The following is a 16,572-nucleotide window of genomic DNA, read 5'->3' on the forward strand; positions in this document are numbered from 1 at the left end:
GAACCCTTGAATCCAGATTCATACTTTACTCTGTCTGTAAACACCACTTTCATGATGCAACTTGAAACAGCACACAGCAAACGACATGCTATATTTAAAACAATAGCTCTTTAGCACCCTTGTTATCTCTTGTAATGGGTTATATGAGGAGCAGTATGCATATCTGTATGCTTAGCTGTTAAGGTCATAATCATAAATGTCAATGATATGATGGTATTTATTTATTTCTGATCAATTCATTTATTTAAAATGTATTTAAATGCAATTCATATGTACAATGACTTGAATTTTACTTCACCTTAAAGTATATTAAATATTAATATTTTAAATATAAAATAACAATTATGATGCATTCAAGGAATTAAATGCATTCAGTGAAGTTAACATATTATTTTTTATTATTTGATGGTTACAACACATGAAATTAAAATTTTAGAGAATAAATTTGAACCATTAAAGATAAAGTTTTTTTTTAAATATGAAAGCGCATGAATACAAAGTGTACATTTCTAAGAACTTGGTGTGTATGTTGAAAAGACAGCCTTATGTGTCATTGATCGATTTTGCAATCAAGTTCTAATTCTCTGACATCTTTTTAGGAACAACAACAAAATCCTCCATATCCCAGAATCCCTCTCCCATTGATATGTTTGTATGTATTTGTGAATCTTTTGCTTCTACGTTGCTGTAATTGTGGTAATGGTTTTGCAGTGAGCTTGAGTGAGAGAAGAGCGCAGTTCTGGCACCGATGTTTCCAGATGAATAACTGGGTCAGTTTAAAGACGATGCCTCTTATCGTCTCAGTTCATCGGGAGTGCTCAAATGCTCAGCTTTTCAGCAACCAGCCACAGTAAAACTCACTATTCAGCTGCAAGGAAATGAGTGTTTGGTGGTGTAAAGATCTTTAGTCTTAATGTCACCAACCTGCTGTATGGACTGTGGAACAAGCACACTGTGCCCTCTTGTGGAAGAAGACAACTATGAAGTCAAATGACATAAATTTGTAATACCAAAATGGCATTTACATGCTCCACTAGCATCTTTTGATCAAAAGCAGCTCTTCTGAATGATGCTGGAGTGCCTAGTATCTCTTGCAGTGGAGAAGGAGTGATGTTTTCTATGGTCTCTGCTTATCTTGAGCCGCACAGCTCCTCTTCCTCCCGCTGCTACTCACTGGAACTCGCTATTGCCCAGACAAAGAGCTCCAATTAAAAATGCATCAAGGTGTTTTCTCACTAGACAATGGGGGATATCAATCCAAATACAGGCCGGATGAAAATAATCAGCCTCTGGTCATCAATAATGCAGTTGATTAATACAGTGATCCGGCTTATTCGAGAGGTTTTGTATATTGCTTCGACAGGATAATGTTAGGCTAAGCCAACTGCTTTATGAACTTCAAAAGGTGGCCTATGTAAAGCAGTATGAGTATTGTTGGTGGTCACAGAGATAAAATGGTTCACCAACTGCTTTGTGTCTATGATCATTTTGAAACAGAGGTGAAGACTAGGTCCTGTTAACAAATGTTATATCTCTTTCAAGGGTCTACTTAACTGCCTGGAGTTTTTTTTTTTTTTTTTGGGAATGTTATTTTTTTTTGGATGAGATTAATTATATATATATATTTATATATTTTTTTGTTTCTTGTTCTTATCCATCCATCCTTTAAGTTGATTAGTTTGTACTGTAAGAAGTTGAGTTACATATACACTTCAAACGTTTGGGGTCAGTAAGATTTATTTATTTTTATTTTCATTTATTTATTTATTGGAATGTAATACTTTCAGCAGGATTGATCCAAAGTGACAGTATAAAGAATTTTACATTGTTACAAAAATTATATTTCAAATAAATGCTGTTTGAACATTCTAACCTTTAGAGAATCCTGAAAAGAAAAATATATCAAAGAAAATTTAAATGTAAGCATAAGAGACTTCTTTAAAAAATAAATGAATAAATAAATAAATCTAAATCTTACCAACTCCAAACTTTTGTGTAGTAATGTATGTACATATAGATACATGACACTTTTTTTGAGCATTTTGCAAGACCAGCCCACTGGTATTTTAAAATATGCAATTGATTTTGAATATGATTTTGAAAATGCGGTCAATTTTGAAAATATGAGGTTTTGTACATCCATCTTAGTAAAATCTAAGACACAAAACTGTGCACTGCACAGCATCCATGCAGGAAAACTATTATAATTAGTGTAAATGTAAATGGTGTAAATAAAAATTTGTTACATTTATATCATATTATCGTGCTACCTTATTAATTACATATTAGTATGTTGTCTATTGAAATTAATACAAAATAACAGGGAAAGGTTATGGTTATTTATTTATGTATTTATTTTGCAGAAGTCTTGGATTTCACCATGGGGAGCTAAAATCATACCTGTTATGTAATGACAAAGTTAAGAAAAAATAATTATTTATTTTAGATATGGGAAAAACCATAAAGAACAGTTTTAGTGATCTGAACATATGTAACATGATCCATGTTTGTCCCAGTTATATTGTGCACAAGCACACAATGAATCATTGTGCCTAATGATTCTGAAAAAAGAGCTAATCGTTGGAGCAGAGCTCGTCCGTGTGTAGAATTACTTCTCAAATAGACCCCTGCGTTTGACCTCGTGAGGTGAGCCAGTATAGTTCTCCACTGTTGGATACACAAACACCCTGTCTGGCAGCTGCAGTTTCCAGTCTTTAATGTTTGAGATGTCCACTCTCCAGCCAATAGCCCTTTAGACCTTAAGGGTCAAGAAGGTCTAATCACCTTACACCACACAGAAAGAGACTTTTCCATTCACCTCAAAACTCAACCTCGGCCAGTGACTGTTTTAGAGTGCCTGGAGTGTTCTTTCACATGCTTTTCAGGACAAGTTTAAGCATGAGTGCTTTCATATTATTTTATCACCCAATTTCATGAAGTACTTTCATTGTGAAGATGTAAACAGTAACAATGTTATCCTATGGGTGGTGTGCAGTGCTATAGTGAACGCCTTTCCAGTCATAGCTGTCATTTACTGTGAATTTTAGCACTCTTGGTGTGCTCTATTGACCAATCTGAAGCCAGCACAGAAACAGTCCATTTCATAAGATTTTAGCTACATTCAGTGAAATAGGAGACTTTTTTTATTGATCATGCTTATTGTAAACACTGCTTGAATGTACATTATTGTCAGTATGGAAGCTGGCAGGCTGTAGTGTGGATTAGAGGTCTGAAACAAGAAGTTGTTTGAGAAGTAACCATTTAGCAGACTTTATTCCCTCTTTTTGCTATGCAGGGATTTTAAAACTAATGTGGTAGTCTGCCAAAAATCTACTTACTAGGAAAAGACAGGCAAGGGTACTTCACATCTCTGCTCTTTAATCACAAGCGTTGTGTATTTGCATTTTCTTTAGTCTGCAGTTCAGATGCTGTATTTCAGATGTATGTATATGTGTCGTATCACATTTTCACAAATGTCACTGTTGAATTTTAAAGTCATTTTGTAAGTAACGCAGAACACAAGTCTGCTGTTCAAATAAAATAATATCTCTTATGTAAATTTATATTGTAATATTTTTTAAAGGTGATAGTTGGTAGCATCGCAATTTCTATTGTACAGATACACCACCACAGGTTCAAGTGGTGCTTTATCAGACCATTAGAGTGGGACTGACAGGAAATTATATGGAAAAGAGAGCAATAATGGAACTGGGACACATTGCAGGCCGGGCTCAAACCTGTGTAACCCATATGAGCACCACAAGTGAACATGCCTAGAGCATATGCTCTAGTTGCCACACCAAATTTAATACGTAATGTGCAAATCAACACTCTAAATTGTTACTTAACGTGTTTTATGTTTCCACAGTCAGTTTCCCACTGACATATGTCTTCTATAAATGGTGACATTATCGACGGAGGTGGCAGTGAATGTTAACTATGGTTTTTATAAAGCAGCTATGGTGTATTAATGTTGTAGTGTAAATAGTATAGTTAGATATGGTTAGTATACAGAAATCATGGTTTTGTAAGGGAGGTAAGATAGGGATTGAAGTCTTCTAATTTATTTTTGTGCATGACAGATTTTCTCCTGTTTTCTTTGTGCTTAATTTGTCTCATATCTCTCTTTCCCACTAGTTTGGGAAGCAGTGTGGGTGACACAGGTCAGCACACATATACATGTTTACTACTCCACCACGCACCACAACATAGCAGCCATTCAATAGCAGTTGTCTCAGTTTCACCTGATATGGGTATAGTGTGTATCTCACATGCAGCGTCCCAGGAAAGATCAAATGATTTGACCTCAGGAGCTTTGTGCTCCCTGCACCCCTCTCCTGTGCTCTACGCTCCACTGAGCTGGGGATACTAGTGCACAGGCTTCCCTTCATTCAGAGCATCAACACATTTATAATGTTACAAAATATTTCTTGAAAAGTTGAATGTTTCTTGAGCAGCAGATCAGCATATTAGACAGATTTCTGAAGATCATGTGACACTGAAGACAGAGTAATGGCTACTGAAAATTTAGCTTTGCGTCACAGGGATGAATTACTTTGTAAAATATCAAAAAGCAGCCACTGAATCATTTTGTAAAATATCAAAAAGCAGCCACTGAATCATAACATTGCACAACAATTTAAAACGGTGCATAAACACAACAATTGTAATTTTATTTGTACTTGTATTGTTTTTAAGTAACATTTTTAGACTCACACGTGTATAAACACTGAGTTTAGATTCCCAACAGTCAACATTCTCTCTTGTTCACCAGTGCTAACACAACAAACATAAAAGTTTGTTTTAGACTCACAACTATAAACACAAATACATTCTCTCTTGTTCACTGGTGACAGTTTTTTATAAATTTTTTATAAACACACAAGAATATAAACCAGGACCATAAAAACAAAACAAAACAAAAAATTGGCAGAAGAATAAACCGATTTATCCTAGGCCACTAAAAGGAAAAAGAAAAATTGATATAATCAAAATCAAGCGGATAACCACACTAGTGGTAGTACAATACAAGTTCAAAATCTTATGCATACACTTGGGGTACATGAATAGGAAAACCATTCCAAAACAAATTTGATTATTCAATCCCTAGAAACTGACCTGGCTGACCATTAACTAAACATGTAAAATGTTCCAGTTGAATTAGTTCAATTAAAATTTTGTGCCAGCCAGAGTCTATATTCGGAGTCTTATCACTTATCCAACTCATTAATATGTTTTACAGTCATATGTTATACAATCTTGGTCTAGTATATTTGTAACTGATTACATGACCAAAGACTGTGAGTGAGAGTACCAATTTGTGTTTTACACTTAAGGCATAGAGGTGAAAGGGTATTGTTAAATGCATGTCTACAGTTTGGTGAAATATGCATTCCATGTATAATTTTGAATTGTTATAGCCTTGGTACGATTACATACTGAAATGTATTTGGCATATTTCCAAATATTGCCCCATTCTTCATCACTTAAAGAAATAGAAAGTTCCCTCTCCAAAGCAAGTCTAGTATTCAGAACTACATTTCCCTCAAATGTAGCATTGAGAGCCTTGTATAACAAACTCACTTCTTTCCAGGTGTTTGAAATAATAGTTTTTCTATAGGAGACAGACTTATATTAGTACATTGAGGTATCCTTCAAAATATAGTTACTAATCTGTAAAAAATGAAAGAAGTCCTGTTAATAATTGATACTCCTGTGTCAAATCCTCAAAAAATATTAGGCCTTCATCAAACAAGTCCATAAGCCGATTAATACCTTGATTCACCCAAAATTTAAACCTCCCATTAAAACTGCCTGGAGGTAAATCCAGGTCATTCTCAATTGGCGAAAGAGCAGAGATTAATTTATGTATTCCCTCGAAATGACAAACAGCCCTCCATGCCTTAAGTGCATTTACAGTTCCAGGGTTATCTCAGTTCTCCAATAAGGATTTAATTTTTTTTTTGAGAAACAACAGATCCACAAGGGGAAGTTTTGACAACAACTGTTCAAGGTCCAACCAAGTAGAATAGTTATCAAGAGCAACCCAGTCAGAAATGTATCTTAAATGTACAGACCATTGGTATGGCTTAATATTAGGCAAATCCAGTCCTCCCATCAAACCTGACAACTGTAGTGCAGAAAATTTCAACCTTGATTTGCACTTGCTCCAAATAAAGGAGCTAAGCCAGCCATTCACATCTTTTAAAACCTTTTTAGAGAACAGAACAGATCATCTGAACTAGGTATAGAAGCTTGGGAAGGACAGTCATTTTTATAAGAGCCACTCTACCTAACCAAGAAATAGGTAGAGTATCCCATCGGTTTAAATCGTCTCTAATTTTACTAAGCAATGGGCTAAAATTGTCTTTGAATACATTTTTAAATACAGGGCTTACAAAGATACCCCAGAATATGAATCCTCCAGGGGACCAATTAAATTAATTCGGTCTTTTGTTTGAAATAAAAAAGCCCTTCTCAGTGTCTCTCAAAAGTTACTCTCACTTGATTAAATTCATTCGTTTTTCTGAGAGCTCAGATTGGAGCTGCATCTCTAACCCTAGTGAGCTACTGTCTTCCTAGACTGCTTTACAGGCATGTTTGAATGTTCAAATGTGCCCACGTTGTCCTTAAACAGTGCTTAGGTTGACAGCCCAGTAGGTTTGGGAACACAGCCTGATTTGTTGGGATCATTTACATTTTTTATGACATTTCCTGTTTATTATGTCTCATCCACACGTGTAGTTTGGGTGCAAATGAGTTGTGCTCATTGTTGAACAGCTCCAGGATTAAACTGTTCTCTGTAAGTGGTTCTGTTCTCAGTGGACCTTCACTAATGATATCCTTTCCCCTTTCTCTCTTTTCTTTCTCTCTCCCCCTCCAGGTGGTGTTGGTCTTTGCACTCAGCATCGGAGCTCTGGGAATATACTTCATAGATTCTTCGGAGTGAGTCCTATTCTGATTCAACAACTCTTGCCTGAATTATTTATTCTCACATGATCAAAGGCCTTAAACACATATGTTAAATTATGTGATCTTATAAACAAGTGATTTCCTTCGCCTCATTTCACTATAAAAGCACTTTCAGTGAATGACACCGAATAGGGCCAACTCTAAAATAGGGTCAACATTCAACAAAGAGGTGGTTAACTGTCAGAAAATAGCAGGGCAAAGGCAGGATGGCAAATAAACTTTAATTGTGAAGTCTTTTATTTTAGACTTATTTATGTGAAGTTTAAAAATGGATTCTTATTACTGAAATTTGATACTTTTAAGACAATTTAAAATCTATTTTTTAGAGATTGTTTCTTTCTAGCAGTAAACATTTAATGAACAAAAATGTAAATTAATAAATTTAGCATTATGCCAAGATCTGTGACAGGGTTGTAAATTTGGTTTTAACTTCAATAAATAAAGATTTAACTCTGCAGGAGCTTGTTAAATTGGGAATAACTTAAATTTCCCAAATATTAAATATATTTTTTCTTATAATAATTTTGATAAACAGGTTGAAGCTGGAAGAATGCAGTAAATGCTACAATTTGTTTTAAAATATACCCACTGGTCAATATTTCTGTAAAATGCATAAACCTCCAATAGTTTATCATTAGGAGTACAAGGCACAGATGGTAGCAGGGCAGTCTACAGTGTTAATGTATTATTTTCCCATATAGATAATGATACGATATTACTGAACACTACATTCATTGGTACTGTTAAGGGTACCATTATAATAATTCAGGGTTTTGTTCTCTTTCTCCTGTAATGTTGGACTTTAAAGACTCAGCCTCGGTGTGGCGGGATTATTTTGTCAATGAAAGCCAAGCAGGCCAGTTCCCATGGTTACATTAGCAGAGCATCTCTGCCACCCACCCCTCTCCCCTGTGCTCCCTAGAGAAAGGTGTGCTGTTAGCTGTTGCCCAGGATATCCGAATATCATAGTTTTCAAGATAAACCTTGCTCAAACTATTTACATATGTGTGGCCAGTCTCTACATACTTTTACATCAGTGATTGTATAATAAGCAAAACTCATTCACTATAAATATAGCAGTGAGTCAGATATCCAGATTGCTGTGTTGGCATAGTGCAGCATGTAAAAAGCCAACACGTGCAGTTTAATTCTATGCTAAGCGCTCAAATGAGCATGGGTGCAGTCTTGAATATAAAGTCTTACATACAGTCTGTGTGCGCATGCTGGAGCGAAGCCAGGTAAAATGAGAGATTTTAATCCCTATAATGCGCCGATCAGGATGGTAAAGGAAGCGGAGGGAGGGGCGAGCCACTGTGTTTATGCATCATTCAGAAAAAAAAAGCCTGATCTGGCTCCTCATTTACAATACATGTTTTCATATTACAGCTTAGTCAGCAGCTTTCTCATTTGAGTGCATATGTGAGACAGACGATGAACAGATTTAGATGAGGTCAGTTCAGTTCAGTGTTTCCTACACAATGCTGTTTTTACTTTACACAATGCTGTGTATTTTTGCAAAAAAAAAAAAATTGTTAGGCTTTATTATGTTTGCGTAATGACGAAGTGTGATGGAAGTCTGTTTAATGCACTGAGTAGTAGTAACGAATCTCTAACAGCAGAATATTACTTTTTTTAGCAACAAAATAAATAATTACTTGTAAAATTAGAATGATATCTTGGGTTTTACAAGAAATAAATCATCTGTGGTTACATTTTCTTAAGATATGTCTAGACGTGCAGTCTACCAATAATATTACAGCCTCAATGATAGGATCTTCACTTTACAGAGACAAAGTTGCTGGTGTTTGTTTTTTTAATTTGTTACATTAAAAATTAGTCAACTGGCTCCATTTGAGCCATTCTTTTGAACTGCACATTTTTTGTTGCATGCAGTCAGCAATGGAAAATATATTGAGTTAATGGCATATGAAACAGTTCAACAGCATTATAGTGTTTGTCCATCTAAACCACAGCAGTGTCTCTTAACCTTTTTGATTTGAGGCCCCCTTTTTTCCAACACTTCTTTCAAAGAGCCTTTCATATTTCCTCCAGTATTTCTGCTATAATTATGATGGATAATCCTATTATGACAAAGCTGCTTGCTTTTTTTTTTTTTTTTTTTTTTTTGATTGTAGTATTAGTATTATTATTTAAAAAAACAAACAAACTGGGAAATGAAAAGATGTGACAGACAATAAAAGAAATAGGATGTATAGATTATTTTAATTTATTAGTAATAATATGAAAGTTAATTGAATTAATAATATACTTATCTTTAAATCATCCCGCGGCTCTATACTGTTTTGGTGAATTGGTGGCTCTTCAGTTCTGCAAACTGACTGACAGCCTAGTCTAAGCTGTCCTGTCACATCTATGGTCTGTGGTCTCAGTCAGGGGATTTTTGCAGACAAGCAATGTCCTGAATTCACTAGCATTGCAGTGTGGGTGGATTCCGGTTAACAGAGCCTAACCGAGTGATTTGGATCTGTTATTGGACTGGACTTGTTGTCAGATTGGACATCACTCTAATCATTTCTGTAGGCAGGCTGAACTGTGCTAGACACGAGTGATAGCCATATAGGCACTTCAGTCCTCTGCACTTAAAATATGACAGACAGTGCTGTGACACCTCAAACAGTGCAGCGGTTAACCCATGAGTGATAGAAGTGCTCACCTGGATTTTCTGGTGTAGGTCAGGGGTCTTCAGCCTTTATCAGGCTTTTTCAGGAGCCCCTATGGTGGATAGAGAGATGGAGCATGAAAGGCTTGTTGTTAAATTTTGAGGTTTATGGTACCATGTAGTACCATAATAACTGCATGATTAACAGTAGGTAGTCAACCAAAATCCCTGTTACCAAAATAAAACCCAGTCACGTGTGAAACTCATTTGTGAGTTCACCACCAGGTGGCCCAAAGGGACGGTAGACACCATTGCTCAAAGACAGTTGTACTGCTTAATATTTTTGTGAAAAGCGTGATAAAAGTTCAGCATTTATTTGAAATAGAATTGTGATAATAATCATATAACTGCCTTTATTATCTGTTTCGACCAATTTAGACTGCAGAATTTTAAATAGAAGTTTTAAATTATTAGGATTATTAGCCTTATTAGATTATTAACTATTTTAACATCAAGTAAGTCTCGTACTTTATGTTCTCATTAATGCATGTTCTTATAGTAAAAAAATAAATAAAAAAATAAACTGAAACATCAGATGCAAGAGCTTTGCTTCTGAAGGACATACAAAACTTTTTTTTTTTTTAAGTTATTTATTTAGCCTACAGTAAAACAGTACAATAATATGTATTATAGGGCTATTTAAATTTTAAACATCTAGCTCTGAAAATCCCTGGTATAGAGAGAAAGCTTGAGCTTTGTGTGCTGTGATGTACTCTTAATGATCTACATCGCGTTTAGTTCTAGAGTTACCGCCTGAAGTCCTGGCAGCTGAAACCTCCACTGCTGCTGTCCTCAGCAGAGAGATGTGTGCAACCGACACGCAGGTTCTCACCCTCGCAAGCTCCTTATTTGACCTGCCATACCGCGTGACTCCAGTGTTAATGGTGCAGATAATGGATCATCTGCTGACAACTCTTACGACTCATTTACGCTGCTAATTATCACAACTGTTCAAGAATGTCTGGAACAAACCACACGTCTTTCTCTTGATTTGGCTTCTCGCACATGTAAACAGGGAACATCGGCACATTGAATGCATCTCTCAAATAGACAACGTAATCGTCCGTTAAAAAAGCCATCAGTAGACATCTAAAGTGGGACATTTTGAGTGATTCTGAGCTGATGGTTACTCCCTAAGGTAACTCAAAATTTGATGAAGGGTGAAAGCAGCAATTGCAGACAGGAGTGGTGGGGGGGGTCTTTTTTCATCGCTTCAGTGCACACGTCTGGCTTTGAGGGGGGCACTTCACTCAACACTGTGGATGCACAGCTCACTATAGTGGCCAACAACCACCCTCCCCTGAGTTTCTCTGGATAATCCTCCTTTTGTGTAAGGAGTCACTTTTCAGGGTAATATTTCTTTTGGTTGAACTGATCCGTAGTTGAGGAGTGGAGTGAAAAGACTCTTCAGTGGAGACGGAGTGTTTTGTTGCATGGCTGTGTTGAAAGAAGCCAGTTGTAATGAACCTATTGTTTAGCACAATGTCTGTGCCTTTTGCTCTGGTATTATTAGTGGAGTTTGCTGTGGCAAGCACCACTTTTATTATTGCACATTCATATACTTAGGGACAGGTGTATTAATCTTTAGCATGAAACTCATCGCTCTCTGTTTGTGCATCGAAATGGAATGATACCTCAAATCATGTATTGGACCTATGAACAACTCAGAACATCTTAATACTACATATCAACACTATATTAACCACCCAGAACAGCCTTAACAACCACTTGTGAACACTGTATCAACCTTCCACATCATTCTAGCAACCACCTAGCAGTGGGCTATCAAACACTCAGAAGACCTTAGGAAGCAAATCATGCCCTGGCACCCAAGTCAAATACATCATATATTTATGCTGTGTTGTAGTTTTGTTAAAAACTTCTTAACATTGTAGTTTCATTGTCATATTTTTTTAATGGGAACAGTCTGTACTTCCCCCCCCTAGACCAATGTCTTTTTTTAGGGCTGAACAATGAAGCAAGAAATATGTAGGGCAACAACAGGGGAAGCTCTCTTTCAAGGGATGCCTTTATTTTGTGTCCCACATATGACATTTTGGGTGATCAGCGCGGTTACATATCGCAATGCCAGAGCCTAATAGTACTGAATGCTCAATCCCAGAACTGATTAAGAAACATTGCTTCATGAATTATTAATGCAGTAAGGTCAGAAAAATGACTTGCTTTTGAAGCTGGTTAGATGAATGGATGCTTTTAGGCTGAACTGTAGTAACCTGGAAAAGCTTTAGGACACTATGCTGTGAAAGGGCAGGGAAACACACAGCCCGTTCACTGAGAAGCCACCGAAATAAACATCCTGGCACTGCATTGCAGGGATGAATAATCCACCCTGTTTAATTCTAGTGCAGCGTCCCTACGCTTTGAAAATCTCCCACACACCAGCAGCCTGTTCTTTAGAGAGAGAGGAGGAGGAGAAAGAGAGACATTGGCAGGTCATGTTCTCCAAGACTATGATACTTGCCTGTGTCTGATATTCAGTATCAGAATTCAATGTCATATACACCTCTAATAATGCATTACAGCAGCTGATGAAATATCAACTCATTTTAATACCAGGCTTCACCTATAATGGCTTAGTTTCGATAATCTCTCAGACCTGGGTTACATTTTGAATATTCACACATAATGATTCTGTGGCACTATAATATTAAGCAAAAAAATTGTTTGATAAATTGATTGGTCTTTTTATTTGGCTACTACAGAACGTGTCGTTAGTCATCTTTCCTTGTCTTATGACTTGTAAGTATGAGAACATTAAAACAGATGTTTTAATATTGATCAGTAGCAAAAACTGAGGATTTGAATCAGTTCTGTAAATCATTTCATGGCTCCAATACAATGATTTGTTTCACTGATCAAAAAGTTCATAGATGTTTTTTTTTTAATTCTATATTAATATTTTATATAATAATTTTCAACATGTTGATATTTATATAATGTTTTATACTTAATATTTATATGTATAATTGCTAGAAAAAACCTTTTGAAATAAAAGATAAATAAAATAATTTATTATTATAATATAATTATTTAGTTTTTGAATAATTATTTGAGCTACATTTCTCTGTCCTGCCATTAAGAAGAAAATTACTCAAAGATTCTTCAAGCTTTCTGTCTCTGCTGAGGAGGCCAAATTTCTGACTCTGCACCTTTTTTTAGCAGTTATAGGGTCTTATCACTGAGAAAAAAGCTTTGGTGGGGTCTCTGTTTTCCAGAGGTAATCACACTGAGTTCTCATAGAGGGCAGGAAAGCAGTTTAAAAAGCTCAGTCCAGCATGTCCTCTTTTTGAAGGTCATTAAATCAATAAACAGATAAGAGATGCGGTTTCAATTCACATGCCTCTCTTTATCTTGCCATTCGTTTTGGTGTGAATTGAGTTCTGAATGTGGGAGATTGGCTTTGCTGTGCCGTTTGCTTCATGTGTGTATTTGTATTTGATGGAACCGGATGGAAATTCTTAAAAATATTCAGCTTGCTTCTTTGAAGATTAGTTAGTCCTCTGTGCATTTCTCCAGCTTGAACAGAGGATTGTTTGAACAAGCTGCCATGACTATCACTGCAAATATCAACCACAGCTCCTAAACAAATTTTAGTCTCACATCTTCTCTGCTTAGAGCTTTCACTTCCTCCTGTTTTCATTAAGAGGAGGAAAACACAGGGGCATTGCTTTGTGTGTTTTCTTCTTTTAGAATCACATGCAGAGAGCACCTCAGGGAGGAATTAAAACAGAAAGGCTATTTTTAGACCAGCGACTGAGGTTTTAGCTGTCCGGTGCCCTTGTAGGTGCTAAATCACTCTTATTTTAGAAATGGTGCCTTGGCCTAAATCAGTCACTGTTGTATTAAAGTGCCCCTATACTATTTGAAATGTTTAGAATTTGGTTTTGGGAGTCCCCAACAACCGGTTTACATGCACGCAAGGTCAAAACACACTTTCATTTTCTTATAATATGCATTTAATTTTATTATTTTTTATATATATATATATATATATATATATATATATATATATATATATATATATACACAGTACAGACCAAAAGTTTGGAAACATTACTATTTTTAATGTTTTTGAAAGAGGTTTCTTCTGCTCATCAAGCCTGCATTTATTTGATCAAAAATACAGAAAAACAGTAATATTGTGATATATTATTACAATTTAAAATGATTGTTTTCTATTTGAATATACTTTAAAAAAATAATTTATTCCTGTGATGCAAAGCTGAATTTTCAGCATCATTACTCCAGCCTTCAGTGTCACATGTAACATCCAGTCTATCACATGATCATTTAGAAATCATTCTAATATTCTGATTTATTATGAGTGTTGGAAACAGTTCTGCTGTCTAATATATTTGATGAATAAAAGGTTAAAAAGAACTGCATTTATTCAAAATAGAAAATAAAAATCTAATAATATATATTCTAATAATATATTTTCTTTACTATCACTTTTTATCAATTTAACACATCCTTGCTGAATAAAAGTATTGATTTTATTTAAAAAAAATAAGAAAGAAAAAAAATTACTGACCCCAAATTACTGACCAGTAGTGTATATTGTTATTACAAAATATTTATTTTTATTTAAAAAAAACTTCTTTTTTTTTTTTTTTTTTTTTTTTTTACTTTTTATTCATCAAAGTATCCTAAAAAAGTATCACATGTTCTGAAAAAATATTAAGCAGCAGAAACTGTCTCCAACTTTGATAATGAATCATCATATTAGAATGATTTCTAAAGGATCATGTGATAATGATCCTAAAAAATTCAGCTTTGCATCACATAAATAAATGATAATTTAAAGTATAATACATTTAAAAACAATTATTTTAAATTGTAATAATATATCACAATATTACATTTTTTTTCTGTATTTTTGATCAAATAAATGCAGGCTTGATGAGCAGAAGAAACTTCTTTCAAAAACATTAAAAATAGTAATGTTTCCAAACTTTTGGTCTGTACTGTATTGCAGGCTTGATGAGCAGAAGAAACTTCTTTCAAAAACATTAAAAATAGTAATGTTTCCAAACTTGTATATGTATATATATGTATGTATATATATATATATTATATATATTATATATATATATATATATATCTATATATATATATGTATATATATATATATATATATATATATATATGTATATGTATATATGATTTATATATATATAAATCACCATGCTTCCTCAGTTGTTTTATTACATTAAGAATTGCAAACATCTTTGTATTAAGTTTTCTGAAATGTTATGTTTGAAGGCATTAGATAATTAAATATGTAGTAATTTGCATACATTTCCAGAACAAAAATCTGAGCATTGGAAAAAGCTAGGTTCTTGTTTCATTTTCTTGACTTTTTCAAATGGTTTTACAGAAGGGATTTTTAATTATCAAAAGTCATTATCACTCCATAAATCAGAAAATACTATCAGCAGCCAAAATAATAATAATAATAATAATAATAATAATAATAATAATAATAATAATAATAATAATAATAATAATAATAATACATGAATTAAAAAAAAAACTGTTTTAGGAGTAAAATGTAAAAATGTTAAAATTAGAGAAATTAAATATGAACAAAACCCTCTGATAAAACCTTCACAATATAGATAGGAATAAAACTGTAATTTAAATTTTGGGTGTAAGTGTAGATTTCTGACTCATGCATGAGACAAAACTAATAAAAATATTACCCTACGCAGAGCTCTAGTGCATTGATAGCCATTAATGATGTTGATTGTTTATTAATGGGATGTTTGGGACCATAAACACATGGGACAACCATCCCAGGGCGGTTTTTTAGGATATGCATTAATTTCTGTGCCCTTTATGAATGAGTGCCACAGTGGCACTTCTTTGTAAAAGATAATGAAGAAGAAACATAGCGGGCCAGAAATAGCCCAGTGTGTACGTCCCTCAGGGCGGCATAGAGCTGTGCGCATTGACATTGCTGTTCGTCCTCCACAGGCGCTCGATTAGGAGCTGAGGCCACCTAGTGTAAGTTAAAAGCTCAGTGGCACCTGAGCGCTGTTTACCCCATTATTATTTAGCACAGCATGCTCTCTGCTGACCTCAGAGCAGCTCACAACTCTATAAGGGCCTGGGAAAGTGTTATCTTAAGGCCGAGGCAGTCAAGGATCTTGCGGGAGAATGACATTGAAGCCTTAAGGTGGCTTAAGGAGGAAGTTGTTAAAGATGTCTGAGCAGGGATACTTTCTGCATGGATGCCACGTGTCAGGAAATCTCTTGTAATTGCGGAGTGTGAAGTGACTTTGAGCTCAAGGATCAGATGCTTTATGTTTCACAGTGTACACATGTTGACGGTCATGCATTTTGAGACACGGCTAATTGTAACTTAATAGAAAGCTCTTCATGACCATTTAGGCAAAAAGCAGCTAAGCTAAGCTTGCATTATGGCTTCTGTTGCCTTATTTCAGCAGTTTTGTCTTTAGTTTCATATTATTTATGTCTGGTTAATTCAAAGGCTGGTCTCTAAATAACTTCCTACATGAGATCAATAATAATGTCACCACATTAACCTCAGCTCAAAGGCTTTTGTTTTATGAAAAACACTATGGACATCAAAAAGTGTTATTAAATTAGATTTAATACAGATATTAGAGTACAGAACCAATGTATATAGATATAACCAAATGTACAGATAACACATTATGTAAATAAATTATTGTATGCGAGGTTTGAATATAATTGTAATGCAAATTAATATTGTATTCTACATGTGGACCTTTATGTAGGCTATATAAGACATTAGTATATTTAAATATATTGCCATGAAATTGGTGCAGAAAAGTAAAATCTACAAAAAGGCAAGTTTGGTTTTATAGCATATATGCATATTTATATAATGTGTTATAGGGTGCATCTCA

At 34.7% G+C, this 16,572-nt stretch overlaps 1 protein-coding gene across 23 annotated transcripts in view; it reads left to right on the plus strand.

Annotated features, from left to right (window-relative positions):
* Nucleotides 1-16,572, plus strand: part of kcnma1a (potassium large conductance calcium-activated channel, subfamily M, alpha member 1a) — a 217,547-nt gene that overhangs the window by 115,528 nt on the left and 85,447 nt on the right. For all 23 annotated transcript variants that reach the window (XM_042768609.1, XM_042768615.1, XM_042768613.1 and 20 more), the window contains exon 3: nt 6,884-6,945. In XM_042768609.1, coding sequence (XP_042624543.1) covers nt 6,884-6,945 — 62 coding nt within the window. The remainder of the gene's footprint in view (nt 1-6,883; nt 6,946-16,572) is intronic.

This window comes from Cyprinus carpio, chromosome A13 (assembly GCF_018340385.1).
Source record: "Cyprinus carpio isolate SPL01 chromosome A13, ASM1834038v1, whole genome shotgun sequence".
Classification (NCBI taxonomy): Eukaryota; Metazoa; Chordata; class Actinopteri; order Cypriniformes; family Cyprinidae; genus Cyprinus; species Cyprinus carpio.